The 18,001-nt window shown below is 35.9% G+C and overlaps 1 protein-coding gene across 2 annotated transcripts in view; it reads right to left on the minus strand.

Moving 5' to 3' along the window:
- Positions 1-214: 214 nt before the first annotated feature.
- Positions 215-18,001, minus strand: part of LOC127841256 (uncharacterized) — a 33,761-nt gene continuing 15,974 nt past the window's right edge. Inside the window, exons 1-3 of one of the 2 annotated variants that reach the window (XM_052369934.1) lie at positions 16,309-16,398; positions 14,975-15,126; positions 215-1,709 (exon numbers count right to left, since the gene is read on the minus strand). In XM_052369934.1, the coding sequence (XP_052225894.1) occupies positions 858-1,709; positions 14,975-15,126; positions 16,309-16,372 (1,068 nt within the window). In that variant the 5' untranslated portion in view covers positions 16,373-16,398 and the 3' untranslated portion in view covers positions 215-857. Of the gene's footprint in view, positions 1,710-12,451; positions 12,782-14,974; positions 15,127-16,308; positions 16,399-18,001 lie in introns of those variants that run through there. The other variant, XM_052369935.1, reaches the window with a different exon arrangement.

Consider the following 18,001-nt stretch of genomic DNA (forward strand, 5'->3'; position numbering starts at 1 on the left):
TCGAAACCAAACGACTATTCATAACCTGACAAATGTGTGATATAAAATTAATTATATTTACATGCAAATGTATAAGAAAATCATTAACAAAATTAAAATTTACAATTTTACAAAAACAAATGTTTTACTGTCATAAATATATATTTTTTATAAAAATATAGAAGTGATTAAGAGTAATGACAATATGAAAAAATATTATTAAAATAATAGCACAATAAAGTAATACAATTAAAAACCCTGCTATTTAACCGATGGTCGAAAAATTAGTAAGTTTTTGATTGACAAGTAAAACGACGTTAAACGTACACCTGCAAGTATTATCCAAAATATTTGATATTGCGACAATTATGACGTCATGGCAAGATTCGTGTTGCGTTTCATCGAACGATCGTCGGGAACAGTTTGACGACCGCGTCGATATTTCGACAGTTTGGCCACTTATGTCCACTTTGCTAGAGCACTTGACTACGGTATGCTAGAGCACTTGACTATTCGAAACTGCATAGCCGCTGCTTTGATGCTCCATTTTAGCACCACTGTTTGGCCATGGAAAGGAATCCCACATAGAATTAGGCCTCGCTGAGGAAAACTACGGGGTTAAACGTCAAGTTACGTCCCACATTAGCCCGTGTAATCCGCACAGGCTAATCAGGGACTACACTTTACGCTCATGCATTAAGCTTTGTTTACCCATAGCGAGACTCAAAAATATACACAACATTATATGTTAACATACTAGTAGTATAAATGAAATGTTGATATGTAATAACCGCTCTATTTATACTATTATATGGGAATGCGACTGATCAATATACATGTTATGCACTTCAACGCGTCGAAGCTTGATCACGTGCCCGCTACGTCATCATGTGCGTCATTATTGTGCCCAAATAGAACCACTCATTATCGCCTGGGGGCCTGTAAATTTGCAGTTCTACTTTTGGTTTGAGGACGTTTGTACCTTCCTTACTGAACATGTCGTAAATAACTTGTTGATCAGTATTGATGAGACGGACAGATATAAAATAGTCCACAGCCTGTTTGAACTGTTTTTCATGTTGTATTATGACGCTTTTTTCGCCCAAAAATAGTCCGCCACCAACCCACACCATATTTTCCTTGAAAATATCATTTACAGGTGTTGACATTGAAAGGGATGAGTTAATCAAACCCATAACTATTTTCTTGTCATCAAAGCCATTCGGCACCTTCATGCAGAATTTGGATTCCAGACGGCTTTCTCTAAGATATCCGACATCGACCCACGCAAAATATCTTGTTTTGAAATAATTATCATGCGCCGCGCGTGCAATGACGTCATACTTGGCAAGTTGCGCGCATGCGTTGACCGTATTTTGAAGATGTTTCGGATAGCCCGGGGAGTTAAAAATGTCCTCAATTTGATTTCGAAGTTTGAAAGCCCACGAAGAGTTGCTGTTCAGGAGAATGATGCGCACATTCTCCATAGAACGATTGTGCTGTTCCTTCATATGACTCGCGAACCGTTCCGAGTCAGTGAACACAATCAGAGGATTTTGGATATGCACGAGTGACCTCGACCACAGGTAATATTTCGTGCGCGTGAAGTAGTTCCCCGGTGACCCCTTTTCGAAGGGGCCAATGTCGAAGAAAGCGGTGACAACGGTAACATCGCATGCAGATTCAGTCGTGCGATTCGGGGTGAAGAACACTCTTGCATCCAACACGCTCTGAAATGTAGGGCAAACATATATGAGAATCTCTCCGTGCAAACGGAGGCAAATGAACGTGTCTCATCCCAGATATGCCTGTGCGGACTGCATGGACGGCACCTTCCTCATAGATTTGATTTTCGTTGAGGAGATACTTCCTTTTAACGAAAATTTATCCACAGACGGAACGTGCCATCCCTGATTAGCCTGTGGTGACTGCAGAGGCTTATCTCGGACGACACTTTACGCACATGTATCAAGCTCCGCGGCACACATTACTTTATTAAATATACCGTAGATCTTATTGCAGCAGTTGAGGCAATCAATAGAAAGCTACATTTATTTTCGAAATATTCATTTAGTTTTCGTGTACAATATTTCGGTAAGGTGGTTGAAGAATCTAGACATTTCCTTCTAAGTGATATTTTCAGAGTCAGTTTGTTGATCAGAAAATTTTCATAAAACTAAAAACATGGGCTAGATCAGTAGTTTTTTTTTTATTGAATAAGTCATGCATCGCAACATAAACCAATAATGTATTATTGGACAATATTCTCTTTAAAGTGCATTAACTGTTTAAAATCAATATTAATCCCTTTATATTTGCCTTTCCATTCCATCTGTTCCCAATAATTTTTTTTTTTTGGTTTCTAATTCAACATTTTTATTTTTTTTAAACAGTACATTTCCTTTACTGCCTGCCACAATGTAAATGATCTACATAAAATGTGTTCAAATTCAGAATCCTCGAGATAAGATAAGAAGCACGCGTCAATTGTTTTTCAGATTACAATTAAAAACACTTATTCCATTGTACATGTGTATGTTTTTTTACCTCTGATTTCCGAATGGCGATGCCAGGATCCGGCTCGAAGAAAGTCTTCTGCAGGAAGAGGGAGAGGCAGGCGGCGGCCAAAAGGATCCGCAGCAGACGCTTGTCGTTCGTGTGCAGGCACCGCGTGTTCAGGGAGCTCAGACCCGTCATGTCTGAAGAGGACGACAGTCACTTATTAATAAACCACTCAGATACACAGTTTGATGCGTGTGTAGTCCATTAGAGAATAACATTTAATACATTTCTTCGTAGACTAATGTGTTTTTCTTCATTCGCAAACCTAATATACAGATGAGCAGCAAAAAGCATAAAACATGAACAGTCTGCGAGCTACTCACATGCTGTTTTGGTTTTATAGTAGTTGAATATAACCATTTTCAAATCGTAAAACGTCGTCAAAGAGTATACCGTGCACAGGCTCATATGTGAAGATTATTTTTGCACATGCAATACGCCCCGTTTTCCCAGATCGAGGCCCAATCTCATACTTGTTCAGATCAGGCCGACTTATCATGAAGTTCGATCTCGATTGAATTATGGCAAACTCAATCAAGCTTGATGTTCGCTAAAAAAAATTAATATGAAAGCATTTATTCACCACATAGTTGCAACGTAACGATAGTATCATGAAAATATGCAAACAAATGAGTAAGTTTTACAATAAATTAATCTGCACATCATTACCACACGACTTGAAACGGATTCCAGGGGCTTAAAGCATAGTTAACACAAGCATGTGTGTGTTGTTGTTTTTAATTAAATACGTTTAATTGTAAAGTAATTAGGAGGCGTGTTCATAGACTTTTGTATTTTGGAAAAAAGCATGAAATATTTTTTCTAACACATCTATGTTTTGAAAAGTCTAAACTAAATATAATAACAAGAAATAAATTTAAACAAAAAACGAGTATACTGCCTATCCCGGAATCGAACCCGGGACCTCTGGAAGTCAAAGCACATGCTCTACACATGTGTAACGAATGATTCGGTATATAGTCTTCACTACGGTATATAAGTAGTCAAAGTGTTTTCGAAATCGTCTACGAAAAGTTTTACAAAAACGCTTTATTTATTAACGGATTTAGAATGATAAGTATCATTTAATGAACCAATATTTTTTTTTATTTTCGGCAGGATTGTTATTTCTCTTGTTTGAACATAATGTATACACGTACTCTTGAATCTGTGACAGAAATATTGAAAATTGAATTTTACCAAACTGTGGACAAGTCCCTTTAATTTAAACCAAGTGCGAACGTTACTTCATACATAAAATAATTAATAGTACTGACCTCTTCGACCAGTGTCTCGCCATATAACCGAAGTAAACATATCGAAAAATATCCTATACGTCATTTCGATCATTTATGAACAGGAGAATCTATCTTATGTATGACGCTATATATAATAATGTCACTGATTGCGCAGTTCGGATCGAGGATTAAACACTCCACCAAACAATCAAACAATAACTTTGGTAGGGGCATGTCTGGACCCGACTGCACTTCCGTACCCGAGTTTACACGATCAATAATAGATCAATGCAAACCCAATTATCTGTATGTACAAATAAAGGGATTGAATGACAGATTTAGGATTTTGTGAAAGATTTAAATAGTATTTTGGGGATGTTATTCCGTGAAAACAAATGGCAGGAATTTGCAAGTTCTGGTCATGCATATCGCTAATCGTTAACAAAAGCATAATATATACTGCAGAAGACGTATTAATTGTATTTATCTGACGTCGAATATCTGACGGTGACACGTTCAAATAAATAAAATCTTAATAATGAAAATCAATCATCATCGTCATCAGCAGCAGCTGCTGCTGCAACAACATCAGCAGTTTACTAATTATTACCACCATTATCAGCAGCGTTACCGCAACTGCAATTTAAATTGTTGTATGTTTTTACCCAGGAGAATGCAACCCCTTCAATATGATAAGGTAGAAATTTTATAAGGCGTAAACAATTAACTTGTTTTAAATAGCATAAAACAACATTATAATTTTGAGAGGCGTTTGAACAATCCGATTCTTTCAGAAGAAATGTGCGGATATATTTATCTATATTACTATACGAATGTGTAATGCAATATTAACCGCTTTAAGCGAAAATGTATCTTATGCCCTATGCGGCCAGCGTAGAGCGTGATCAGCAGGCTCCGGCCTGACAGCAGCTACGCTGTTCGCTAATTTTACCAAGAAACATTACGCGACTTTAAAGAGGACAGCGTAGCTCCTGACAGGCTGTGCGATTGCGCCGTCTGGTCTGGAGCTACGCTAGCGTCTTACGACATAAGACCCATTTTTACATGCTGCGGGTTATTCGTATAGCAATATATTTGATTTCAATCCAGATGCAGAGGACATCGAGTTTGAAGTGTAAAACCTGTATATCGTTTTATTTTGCTGATGACAGTTTATGATAATGGGCATTTGTGTTTAGCTTTATAATTATCAGGAAAATTACCCCAGTAATAGGAAACAAGAAACAAGACTCGTCCACCTTTACCCTTCATATATAGTTTATTCTGTTTGTTTTAGGTTATGCAATTACTCTGACATGTGTGCATGTTTTATCAAAATAAAGTGGTTAATCTTAAAAAAAAACAAAAAAAACAGTTACTGTATTCTATTAATGCTTTCCCATTTATAATTGCTTATCATTGCCACACACGTCGTTTGAGAATATAGGGACTTGTTCACAGATGTTCGTTTTAAAACCATCTTTTTTTTTGGCTGCATATACCGTACTACATTCATTGAAATAATAATCAAACAAATGAACATAAATAAACAAGTGTACTAAAAAATCGCTCACGCCGAGATTCGTACCCGGGTCTTTTGCGAGCAAAATCTAACTCGCCAGCTACTCTGCCATTAAGGTTTCAAATTCTTACGATATCTTAGTGATACAAGTGTTGTTGTTGTTGTCGTTTTCAAATTATTCATGGAATGCGTTACTTAAAAGTATTTGGATTAATGTAAATCTGTTTACGACATTGTTACTCTATTTCTCATGCAATATACAGCATGAGTGTGGATTTGATGTTTGTTTATCAGTTATAAGTTATAATTGGAATGAATGACACACATGTTAAAAAGTGTAACTTTGCCAATCTGTTAACAGGTCCCTTAATTAATCCTTGGGCGATGGTTGGAATTAAGTCATAAATGATAGCATTGAGCAAATAAGATAGTAAATTCTCTCGTGTTCGATCTTTACTTTGAGATTTGAATCTTTTTTTTCGCACAAATCAGCGAAGAATGTAAGGTCAATAAGAAAATCAATACCCAGTTTATTTGGAAAAACTGTTAAAAAGTCAGGCGTGATTTCGCAATTCAACGTGTTCACTTTACAAAACCGGCGGCTACTTGTTCAAGATATATAATACAATAATTTTAGAGATCTGTGTGGGCCTGAACAATTTTCGTGAACGCATTATATTTAAGGAAATGAATATGGATAACGACACAGAGAAGCATGTCATTGTTGAACTACCCCCATCCACCCCTTAAAGACAACACAGGGTCCACAAAACTAAATAAACAGCAACTAAAAACAGCAATAATGAACAACAATAACAAAAAAATCATTACTACATGTATTTGTAGTGAATATTCTGCTTTTTTTTTACAACTGCAATATAGTTAAAATAGGCTTTTCTTCGAATAGTCCTTCATCAGGCAATAAACTACTTTCTGTCATACTAACGCGTGACTTTATAATGAGCGGATTAACCCATTTGGGAATCGCATCTGACGCACCATAACGCTGTGGTAGAAAATCAACTGTGCATGTCACAAATTGTTTGCCGCTATAAATCAACGCAAAAACACGCAAAGTTAACTATTTTGACGTTAATACATATTCCTTTCACCAAGCTATCAGTGTTAGTATACGGTGAATAAATGAGTCTCTCTCTGTTAAAATTGGGCTTAATTCATGTGCTTAAAGTGTCGTCTGAGATTAGCCTGTGCAGGCTTATCAGTAACGACACTTTCAACTTCAATTGTATTGTAAGTTTTAATAAAGTAGTTTCTTAGCGAACATCCAGTGGCACTGCACCGGCTAATCTGGGACGACACTTAACGCACATGCAATAAGCCCCCCTTTTTTCAAGAACGAGGTTGATGTATAACGATGCTCAATTTGTGGCGTGCCCCTGGATTTGTTTGCAAATTAATATTTAAAAAAGAGTGTCGGGCAAGCATGGACAAAACGATTCTTACTGTCTTAAGAAAGCATAGGATTAATAATTAATGAGAACATTAACAGAAACAGGTGATGCCCTTGTAACAATTACAGGCTTGTATTGTTACAAGTTTGAAACATATAACAGTGAACATTTATAGATATGACATATAATTTAACGGTGTAATAGGATATGATGAGTCTTTAAGCACATGCATTCATCCCCGTTTTCCCGCAGTGGCCGATGACACAGACGCCACAACCGACGACGCAGCGACCTGTGTTTTATTGCGCGACATACCTTCTTACTATGCGAAACACTTCTAAATGTGTCCTCTATTTTGACATCGCTTCATTGCTTCATTGCTCGAAAATTTATCCATGCTGAACAATATTATGCCTGACAGGATCTATGGACAGGGTAAATCATCTATGGTGGGGCATTAACACATAGAATCTGTACAAAGTAAAAGGCAGTTTTATAACCAATCGGTGAAGGAAAATGCATCAGTTCAGCATCTATGGAATACTCTTAATGCTTTAACAAAACCACAAACTTCACTAACTCTTCGAACAAATTTAAGGATAAATAATAAAGATATTGAAAATGTTGATGATATCTTAATAGAGTTTAACAATCATTTCATCAACATTTCCCATATAGTTTCGAAAAGAAAATATGACCCAAACATTAATCAAACTTTTAAAACATTTTTAGACAAAAAAATAGAAATTAATGTATTTGACATTCCTCAAATCACGATATTTGACGTTCGGAAAATAATAGACTCTCAAAATATCCAAAGCTGCCGGAATAGACAATATTGGCGCTAAACTTCTCAAATAGTGTGGGGATACCATTGTAGGTCCGATTACTTCTATTATTAATAATTGTATAAATGCTGGAATTTTTCCTGACCAGCTTAAAGATGCATTTGTTTTGCAAATACATTAGGGTACAGATAAAAGTGATCTTAACAAATATAGACCAATTTCTATTCTCCCAACAATTTCGAAGATATTTGAGAGACACATTACAAATCAACTGAAATCACATCTTGAAAAGCATGAACTACTCCACAGTTACCAATCTGGTTTCCGCCAAAATCATTCCTGTCAAACATCCTTGATTCGCCTTGTAGATTCTTGGTTACAGTATATTGATTCTGGTCGCATGGTTGGATCAATTTTCCTGGATCTCCGGAAAGCATTCGATTTAGTAGATCATGACATTTTACTTGAAAAACTCAGCATGTACCATTTTTCTGACAATGCTCTTGCTTTGATGAAATCATATCTTTCTAATAGAAAACAGTGTATTTAAATAGGTTCCAGACAATCGTCGTTTCAATATATCAAAACCGGTGTACCACAAGGCTCTATACTTGGGCCAATTTTATTTCTTATTTACATTAATGACATCCCATCCTTCGTTAAAAACTCGATCTTTACGCAGACGATTTAACATTACACGTATCGGATTATAACATTCATAATATACAATTAAATTTGCAAAACGATTTGGACAGTATAGCAACATGGTATTCCTTAAATAACAAGTCATCCAAACAAAACTTTATGTATGCTTTTATCAAAAGCTCGTAGTTCTACTGACAAGCTTAGACTTAATATTAAAGGCATTCTCCTTGACCAAACCAAAGAATTTAATTTACTAGAAGTTACGATTGATGAGCATCTTACATGGCAATCTCACATAAACAGTGTATGTCGTAAATTTAACTTTAAACTGGCCTTATTAAAACGAATTAACTATTTTATTAACCATGAAACAAGAAAACTATCTTACAACTCATATATATTAACGACTATGGATTATTGTTGCGCATTATGGTGTTCAGCAACACAGTAACACTAACGTAAAATACATTTGACACAAAAACGAGCTGCTAAAATAATATTGAATAAACCATATTCAACTCCTTCAGCTCCCTTATTCAAAGAACTTGGTTGGATGACATTCAATAACAGATGTACTTTCCTAATTGGATCTATTGTTCATAAGTTTGTAATAGGCGCAATGCCCTCTTATTTCAATAATGTTATTCATATCTCAAATAACAATTTGTACGCTCTTAGATCCATCACACACACTGATATATCATCTATTCCGTTTAAGACAAATTATGGAAAACGAGCGTTTTCGTTTCGGTCACGAACCATATGGAATTCAATTCCAATAAGCATCCGACAAATGTCTTCGAATACTACATTCAAAATAAAATTTAAAGAATACCTACACACAAATCATTAATATATATGCATGCTCATTTGGTAATTTTTCTATGTTAATACTTTGTTGTGATGTGTCCGATGTGATTTATTTTGAAAATTTGATTTTTGAAAGATTGATTTTTGTATCATATTTTGTATATTCATAATCATCATCGTCATCATTATCATCGTCATCGTCGTCTTCGTCGTCGTCGACGTCGTCGGAATTGATAAGGAAGTTATTATATCATTTAACTGTATAGTTCATTATCTTTTTTCCCTTGTATGTTCGTATGCATGTTTCAAAATATAAACTTGTGTTTTGTTACTGAAGACCACATTGTAAAAAATAAATTATTTCTTAATGTGAATTCTTCATGAAATAAAGTTATTATTATTATGCAACATACTACCAGAACATACTAGCATCTAATTCTTTAAATTACAAAAGTTTCGTTGGGTAAAGGGTGTTAACTATGGTCTGAGTTTTCATATTTACTATTGATGTATGTTGTGTGTCACATTGGCACTGGGACTTCTAAAAACGAAAAGACTTGTCACCACAACCCAATTATATAAAACGATGTGTCGTGTGCAAGAGCCACGCAGCTAGTTTCATTTTCAATGTCGACTTTGCAGTCATTAGTAAAAATATAGCACTGAATGAAAATATGGCATGTCGGCTCTATACAGCCGCTATATATATATATATATATATACATGTATTGAACAAAATCGAAATAACTTGCTTCAAATTTTACCTACATGAAACGGTAATTAGAGCCAGAGAACAACGTGGCTTCCGTCATGGCCAAGGTCATAATTTGAAGTCGACATATTTAGGACTTAAGTGCTAATATAGGGCTTGTCCGCTCTACACCTATGCCATTCCTAATGATTTTGAACTAACGATGTGCCTACGTGCATTAGCACAGACTTGTCGGCTTGCTACAAGACTTAACGCCAACATTCAGTCACACCCACCGATATAATTTAGGCGCGTTCTGGGAAAACGGTGTTTAATGCATGTGCGTATAGCGTCGCCCCACAGGCTAATCAGGGAAGACGTTTTCAGCATAAACTGGATTTTCGCAATGGAGAGACGTTCTTAAAACAAACAACAAACATTAAAGGTGGAAAGTTTCGTCCCTGATTAGCCTGTGCGGACTTAACGCGCATGCAGAAAGCTCCGTTTTTCCAGAGTGAGGCTCAATTTGTGTAAGCGTTTGATAGCAGCTAATCCTAAATCTGAGACAGACAAATAACTTAGGCCAGTACAAGTGTTTGAACGTAAACAAAGCATCAGGCGGGTCTGAACATGAATATGATGTTAATGTGTAATAAAGATGGCTGATTTTTTTCGAATGGGCGGTTGATTTTAATGCAGGTGAGTGTTTCATGGTACTGATATTACCACATTATTCTGTTGCATTTGTTGATAGACAAACGCACTTATGAATAGATATCGCTGTTGAAATTGTTTTTTTTTAAATGGAAAAAAAACTGAAGAAAAAATAAATGGAAAAAACTGGATCAGAAATATATGCAAATTTATTTATACGTGTGTGGCGAACACAAAACTTTATTTTCTTTAACAGTTATTAAGAATATTATCAAAAATATAACAAATGTGCTTTAAATCAATGTCATGCTTACACGTTTTCTAGTGTTTTTTTTCTTATTTTCGTTTAAAAGTAACTTAATAAGAATAACAACATATAATGTCATTTATATGCAATCTTGCACCGTGCTACAAACTTGATAGACGACCACAAAAACGTATAAACGCTATTGTTAGTCGGCACTAGCAAAAATATCTGAGAAAATGTATATTATTATAAAATACCATATTTTTTGTATAACAAACATAAAATTATGAGACTATAAAAAGTTATGTAGTTTCATTATCAACAATACTTTGTTGTTAAATGAAGGAAATACTCGAAACCAAATGACTATTCATAACCTGACAAATGTGTGATATAAAATAAATTATATTTACATGTAAATGCATAAGAAAATCATTAACAAAATTAAAATTTACAATTTTTCAAACAAAAATGTCGGTAAACATAACTGTTTATAAATATATAAAAAAAATTATAAAAAGATAAAAGTGAATAAGAGTAATTACGATATGAAAAAATACTATTAAAAATAAAGCACAATAGAGTAATACAATTAAAAACTTGCTATTTTAACCGAGAGTCGAACAATTAATAAGTTTTTGATTGACAAGTAAAACGTAACACCGATGAAGGGATAGAGAGGTTATGTCCTTATACGTGTAACAAGCCTTGTCATAAACACAACGATGATGATTAATCTTAGTTTAATAATTGTTGATTGAACATTGATAATTTAATAACTTAAATAATGACGAACAGATTATCAAAGATCTTTGATATTTCGACAATTATGACGTCATGGCAAGATTAGTGTTGCGTTTCATCGAACGATCGTCGGGAACAGTTTGACGACCGCGTCGATATTGCGACAGTTTTGGTCACTAATACCCACTTGGCTAGAGCACTTGACTACACTTGGCTAGAGCACTTGACTACACTTGACTATTCGAAACTGCATTGCCGTGTTGCTCCACTGAGCGGGTTTTGAACATTTTTAGCACCACTGTTTGGCCATGGAAAGGAATCTCACATAGTGTTATGCCTCGCTGAGGAAAACAACGGGGTTTAATACATGTGCGTCAAGTTACGTCCCACATTAGCCCGCGTAAATCGCACAGGCTAATCAGGGACTACACTTTACGCTCATGCATTAAGCTTTGTTTACCCATAGCGAGACTCAAAAATATACACAACATTAAATGTTAACATACTAGTAGTACAAATGAAATGTTGATATGTAATAACCGCTCTATTTATACTATTATATGGGAATGCGACTGATCAATATACATGTTATGCACTTCAACGCGTCGAAGCTTGATCACGTGCCCGCTACGTCATCATGTGCGTCATTATTGTGCCCAAATAGAACCACTCATTATCGCCTGGGGGCCTGTAAATTTGCAGTTCTACTTTTGGTTTGAGGACGTTTGTACCTTCCTTACTGAACATGGCGTAAATAACTTGTTGATCAGTATTGATGAGACGGACGGAGATAAAATAGTCCACGGCCTGTTTGAACTGTTTTTCATGTTGTATTATGACGCTTTTTTCGCCCAAAAATAGTCCGCCACCAACCCACACCATATTTTCCTTGAAAATATCATTTACAGGCGTAGACATTGAAAGGGATGAGTTTATCAAACCCATTGCTATTTTCTTGTCATCAAAGCCATTCGGCGCCTTCATGTAGAATTTGGATTCCAGACGACTTTCCCTAAGATATCCGACATCGACCCACGCAAAATATCTTGTTTTGAAATAATTATCTCGCGCCGCGCGTGCCATGACGTCATACTTGGCAAGTTGCGCGCATGCGTACTCTGCATTGACCGTATTTGGGAGATGTTTCGGATAGCCCGGGGAGTTAAAAATGTCCTCAATTAGATTTCGAAGTTTGAAAGCCCACGAAGAGTTTCTGTTCAGGAGAATGATGCGCACATTCTCCATAGAACGATTGTGCTGTTCCTTCATATGACGCGAACCGTTCCGAGTCAGTGAACACAACCAGAGGATTTTGGATATGCATGAGTGACCTCGACCACAGGTAATATTTCGTGCGCGTGAAGTAGTTCCCCGGTGACCCCTTTTCGAAGGGGCCAATGTCGAAGAAAGCGGTGACAACGGTAAGATCGTGACCTGCAGATACAGTCGTGCGATTCGGGGTGAAGAACACTCTTGCATCCAACACGCTCTGAAATGTAGGGCAAACATATATGAGAATCTCTCCGTGAAAACGGAGGCAAATGCACGTGCGTAGAGTGTTGTCCCAGATTAGCGTGTGCAGTCCGCACAGGCTAATCAGGGACGACACTTTCCGTCTAGACTTGATTTTCGTTGGGATAATACTTCATTTTGACGAAAAATTATCTACATGCGAGACGTGCCATCCCTGATTAGCCTGTGGTGACTGCAGAGGCTAATCTGGCACGACACTTTACGCACATGTATCAAGGCCCGCTATCCCAGAGCGCGGCAAACATTAATTTATAAAATATACCTTAGATCTTATCGCAGAAGCTGAGCAAACCGATAGTAAGCTACATTAGTTTATAAAAGACTCGTTCAGTTTTCGTTTAATGACGTAATGACAATATTTCGGTAAGGTGGTTGAAAGAACCTAGACATTTCCTTCTAAGTGATATTTCCAGAGTAAGTTTGTGGATTAGAAAAATCTAAAAACATCGGATATATCAGTACCGGTACTTTAAAAAGAAATAAGTCATGCATCGCAATATTTTGTCTTTTACAAATAATGGACTATTTAGCAATATTTTCTTTAAAGTGCAATAACTGTTTAAAATCAATATTCATCCCTTAATATTTGCATTTCCATTCCATCTGTTCACATCATAACTAACGATTATCAATTTCAGTGTGTTATACAATGGAATTAAAATAACACATACTAGAAATATCAGGTTTCCAAGGTATATATTGAATATTGATGAGTCGATATGAGTATTCTTATTGAGTTAGCTTGTAGTGCTGATCACAAAACGAATGGAGATAAAAACACGCACAAAAACATGCCATTTTTTTGGTGTTCTGTTATGGCGACGGGTTGAAGCAAACTACACTGGAGATCATGCTCTTGGCAAGCCGGGCTTCCGAGATTAGCATGTGAAGTCCACACTGGCTAATCAGGGACCACGATTTACGCCTAAACGGGATTTTCGCTAAGGAGCGACTTCCTTGAAATACCATAAAAGCGAAGTGTCGTATAATTGATTGATTAAACTATCTTCTAATATGTATATAATCCACAATGCTAAATATTACATGCTGTTAACAATTAACCCATTTATGCCTAGTGGACTCTCCCATCCTACTAAATTGGATCAATTTATTTCCAAAAGTAGGGGTGTCTAGTATATTTATTTCTATATTTAGAATATTTCTGACAGAAATTCCTTTAAGCAAACAGCGCAGACCTAGATGAGACACCGCATCATGCGGCGTCTCATCTGGGTCTACGATGTTTGCTAAGGGCTTTTTTCTAGGCGCTAGGCATAAATGGGTTAATGACGTCTGAGTTATATTCCCGTCGAGATGTTCACGTCACAAACTTTGACCGTGTGAAAGAAGTTAAGGCCACTTGAATTAGAATGACAATATATTACCAATTGGATTAAGGTCATTATTGTTAAACGCCATGTAAAATAAGCGGAATTCCAAAGGCCGATGTAGATGGAGGGGGGCAGAAACGGCGCACGCATCACTCTGAAATATGTTTAGGTTCAATTGTTTCCAGTCACGCGAACTTTTTTTCAATCAGCATACATGTATGTTATTTTTTTCTGATGTACGTTACGTGACTTCGTAACTTCCGCTTAATTGCTGTTTTTCTTTGAATAATTTGCTTCGTTAACCATACTATCACAACAATACCAAACGACAGCATAACGCGTCCTACACCAAAGCGAAACAAGTATTTTGTTTGAGAAAAAAACATCCACAAAGGTATATCGTACAGACGTACACAGCAACATGACTGCTAAATCATGTGAGTGTACAAATAACACGTGACTATAACATGTGCTGTGCCTTTCGATGTGTTTTTAAATGGTTGGTAATGATTCAATAGCCTCCTCCCCCTCTCCCAGGAACCTAAGAACCCATGCGCCCTATTCTTATCAGGTTATCGGACCTATTAAAAAGCTCTCTATTTGTTTCCATTTTTTTTACTTATTTTTTTTTGTTTATAGCTCAACTGTATTTTGTTTTTAAAACAGTACATTTCCTTTGTTGCCTGTCACAATGTGAATGATCTACATGAAATGTGTTGAAATTGAGAAACCTCGAGATAAGATTAGAAGCACGTGTTACTTTTTATCATATTACAATTAAGAACACTACTTCCATTGTACACGTGTATGTTTTCTACCTCGGATTTCCGGATGGCGATACCAGGATCCGGCTCGAAGAAAGTCTTCTGCAGGAAGAGGGAGAGGCAGGCGGCGGCCAAAAGGATCCGCAGCAGACGCTTGTCGTTCGTGTGCAGGCACCGCGTGTTAAGGGAGCTCAGATCCGTCATGTCTGAAGAGGACGACAGTCACTTATTAATAAACCACTCAGATACACGGTTTGATGCGTGTGTAGTCCATTAGAGAATAACATTTAATACATTTCTTCGTAGATTCATTATTTAAGGCTTCATTTGCAAACCTAATATACTGACGAGCAGGGAATAGCATAAAACATGAACAGCCTGCGAGTTACTCACGTGCTTTTTTGGTTGTGCAGTGGTTGAATATAAACATTTTCAATTAGATTCTGAGCAGCAAAGAATTAACAAACTGATGAAAGTAATGAAAAACGAAAAACGTCGTCAAAGATTAGACTGTGCACACGCTCATATGTGAAGATTCTTTACGCACATGCAATAAGCCCCATTTTCCCAGATCGAAGCTCAATTTCATACTTTGTTCAGATCAGGACGACTTATGATGAAGTTTGATCTCGATTGAATTATGGATAACGCAATCACGCTTGATCTTCTCTAATTCTTCAACATATGAAAGCGTTTATTCACCACATAGTTGCAACGTAACGATAGTATCATGAAAATATGCAAACAAATGAGTAAGTATCACTAAAAATTAATCTGCACATCATTACCAAACGACTTGAAGCGGGCCTAAAGTAGGGTAAACACAAGCATGTGTGTGTTGTTGTTTTTAATTAAATACGTTTATTGTAAAGTATTTAGGAGGCTTGTTCATAGACTTTTGTATTTTGGAAAAAAATCATGACATATTTTTGCCAACAAAATCTATAATGATTTGAAAAGTTTTAACTAAATATAATAACAATAAACTAAGTTAAACTAAATATAATGCTTACCCCGGATTCAAACCCGTGACCTCTGGAAGTAAAAGCACATGCTCTGCACATGTGCTATGAATGATTCGGTATATATTCATCAACTAAACGGTATATTAATACTCAAAGTGTTTTCGAAATTGTCTATGAAAAGTTTTACAAACGCTTTATTTGTTAACGGATTTAGAATGATGAGTTTCAATTAATGAATCAATATTTTTTTTTTGTTTCGGCAGGATTGTTATTTCTCTTGTTTGAACATAATGTATATACATGTACTCTTGAATCTGTGACAGAAATATTGAAAATTGAATTTTACCAAACTGTGGACAAGTCCCTTAAATTTAAACCAACTGCAGACGTTATTTCATACGTAAAACAATTAATAGTACTGACCTCTCTGACCAGTGTCTCGCCATATAACCGAAGTAAACATATCGAAAAATATCCTATACGTCATTCCGATCAACCATATGATCAGGAGAATCTATCTTATGTATGACGCTATATATAATAATGTCACTGATTGCGCAAACGGATCGAGGATTAAACACTCCACCAAACAATCAAACAATAACTATGGTAGGGGCATGTCTGGACCCGACTGTACTTCTGTACCCGAGTTTACACGATCGATAATAGATCAATGCAAACCCAATAATCTCTATGTACAAATAAAGGGATTTCATGACAGATTTCGGATTTTGTGAAAGATTTAAATAGTATTTGGGGGATGTTATTCCGTGAAAACAAATGGCAGGACTAATTACCACCACCATCGTCAGCGTTACAGCAATTTCAAGTTACATTGTTGTACGTTATTTTCCGGAAGAAATCTTATAAGGCGTAAACGATGTATTTGTTTAAAATATAACAAAACTAAATATATTGAGAGGCGTTTGAACAATCCGATTCTTTCAGAGGAAATGGAGTGGATACATTTATCAATATTACTAATTGTAATGGAATACTGACCTAACGTCATACGACATAAGACACATTTTCGCATGCTGCGGTATATTCGTAATACAATATATTTGTCTTCAATCACGATACAGAGGACAACGAGTTTGAAGTGTAAAACGTGTATGTCGTTTTTTTTTCTTATGACAGCTTATGATAATGGGCATTTGTGCGAATCATTATATCATGAAAATTACCTCAGTAATATGGAACAATAAACAATATTCGCCCACCTTTACTCATCATAAATAGTTTAATGTGTTAGTTTGAGGCTATGCAATTAATCTAACATGTGTTCATGTGTTATTAAAAGATAGTGGTTAATCTTTAAAAAAAACAAGTATCAGTAACTGTATGTTATTAATACCCGATACTTCCCAATTATTTTAGCATTACATACCAACACACGTCATTCGAGAGTCACACAGGGATTTGTTCGCATATGTTCGTTTTAAAGCTATTACATGTATTGGCTGCATATATAACACTACTTGAATTAATGAAAAAAAAATTATAATATATATAATAATATAAAAAAATAATCAACCACGCCGAGATTTGAACCCGGGTCTTTTGCGAGCAAAATCTAACTCGCCAGCTACTTTGCCATTAAGGTTTCAAATTCTAACGCTATCTTAGTGATACGAGTGTTGGTGTTGTTGTTGTTGTTGTCGTTTTCAAATTGTTGATGGACTGCGTTACTTTAAATATGTTGATTCATGTAAATCGTTTAACGACATTGTTACTATATTTCTTATGCACGAGCGTAAAATTGAATTTTGTTTATCAGGTATAAGTTATAAACAAACATGTTTAAACGTGTAACCTTACCTATCTGTAAACAGGTCCCTTTAATCCCTGGGCGATTGTTGGAATTAAGTCATGAATGATAGCGTTGAGCTTATAAGATAGTAAATACTATCGCGTTCGATCTTTACTTTGAGATTTCAATTAATATTTTTTCGCACAAATCAGCGAAGAATGTAAGGTCAATACAAAAATCGATACCCAGTTTATTTGGAAAAACTGTCAAAAGTATATCTCTATCGATTTGAAATCAAGTCAGGCGTGATTTCAAAATTCAACTTGTTCAATTTACAAAACCGGCGGCTACTTGTTCAAGATA

The sequence above is a fragment of the Dreissena polymorpha genome, chromosome 8 (assembly GCF_020536995.1).
Source record: "Dreissena polymorpha isolate Duluth1 chromosome 8, UMN_Dpol_1.0, whole genome shotgun sequence".
Classification (NCBI taxonomy): domain Eukaryota; kingdom Metazoa; phylum Mollusca; class Bivalvia; order Myida; family Dreissenidae; genus Dreissena; species Dreissena polymorpha.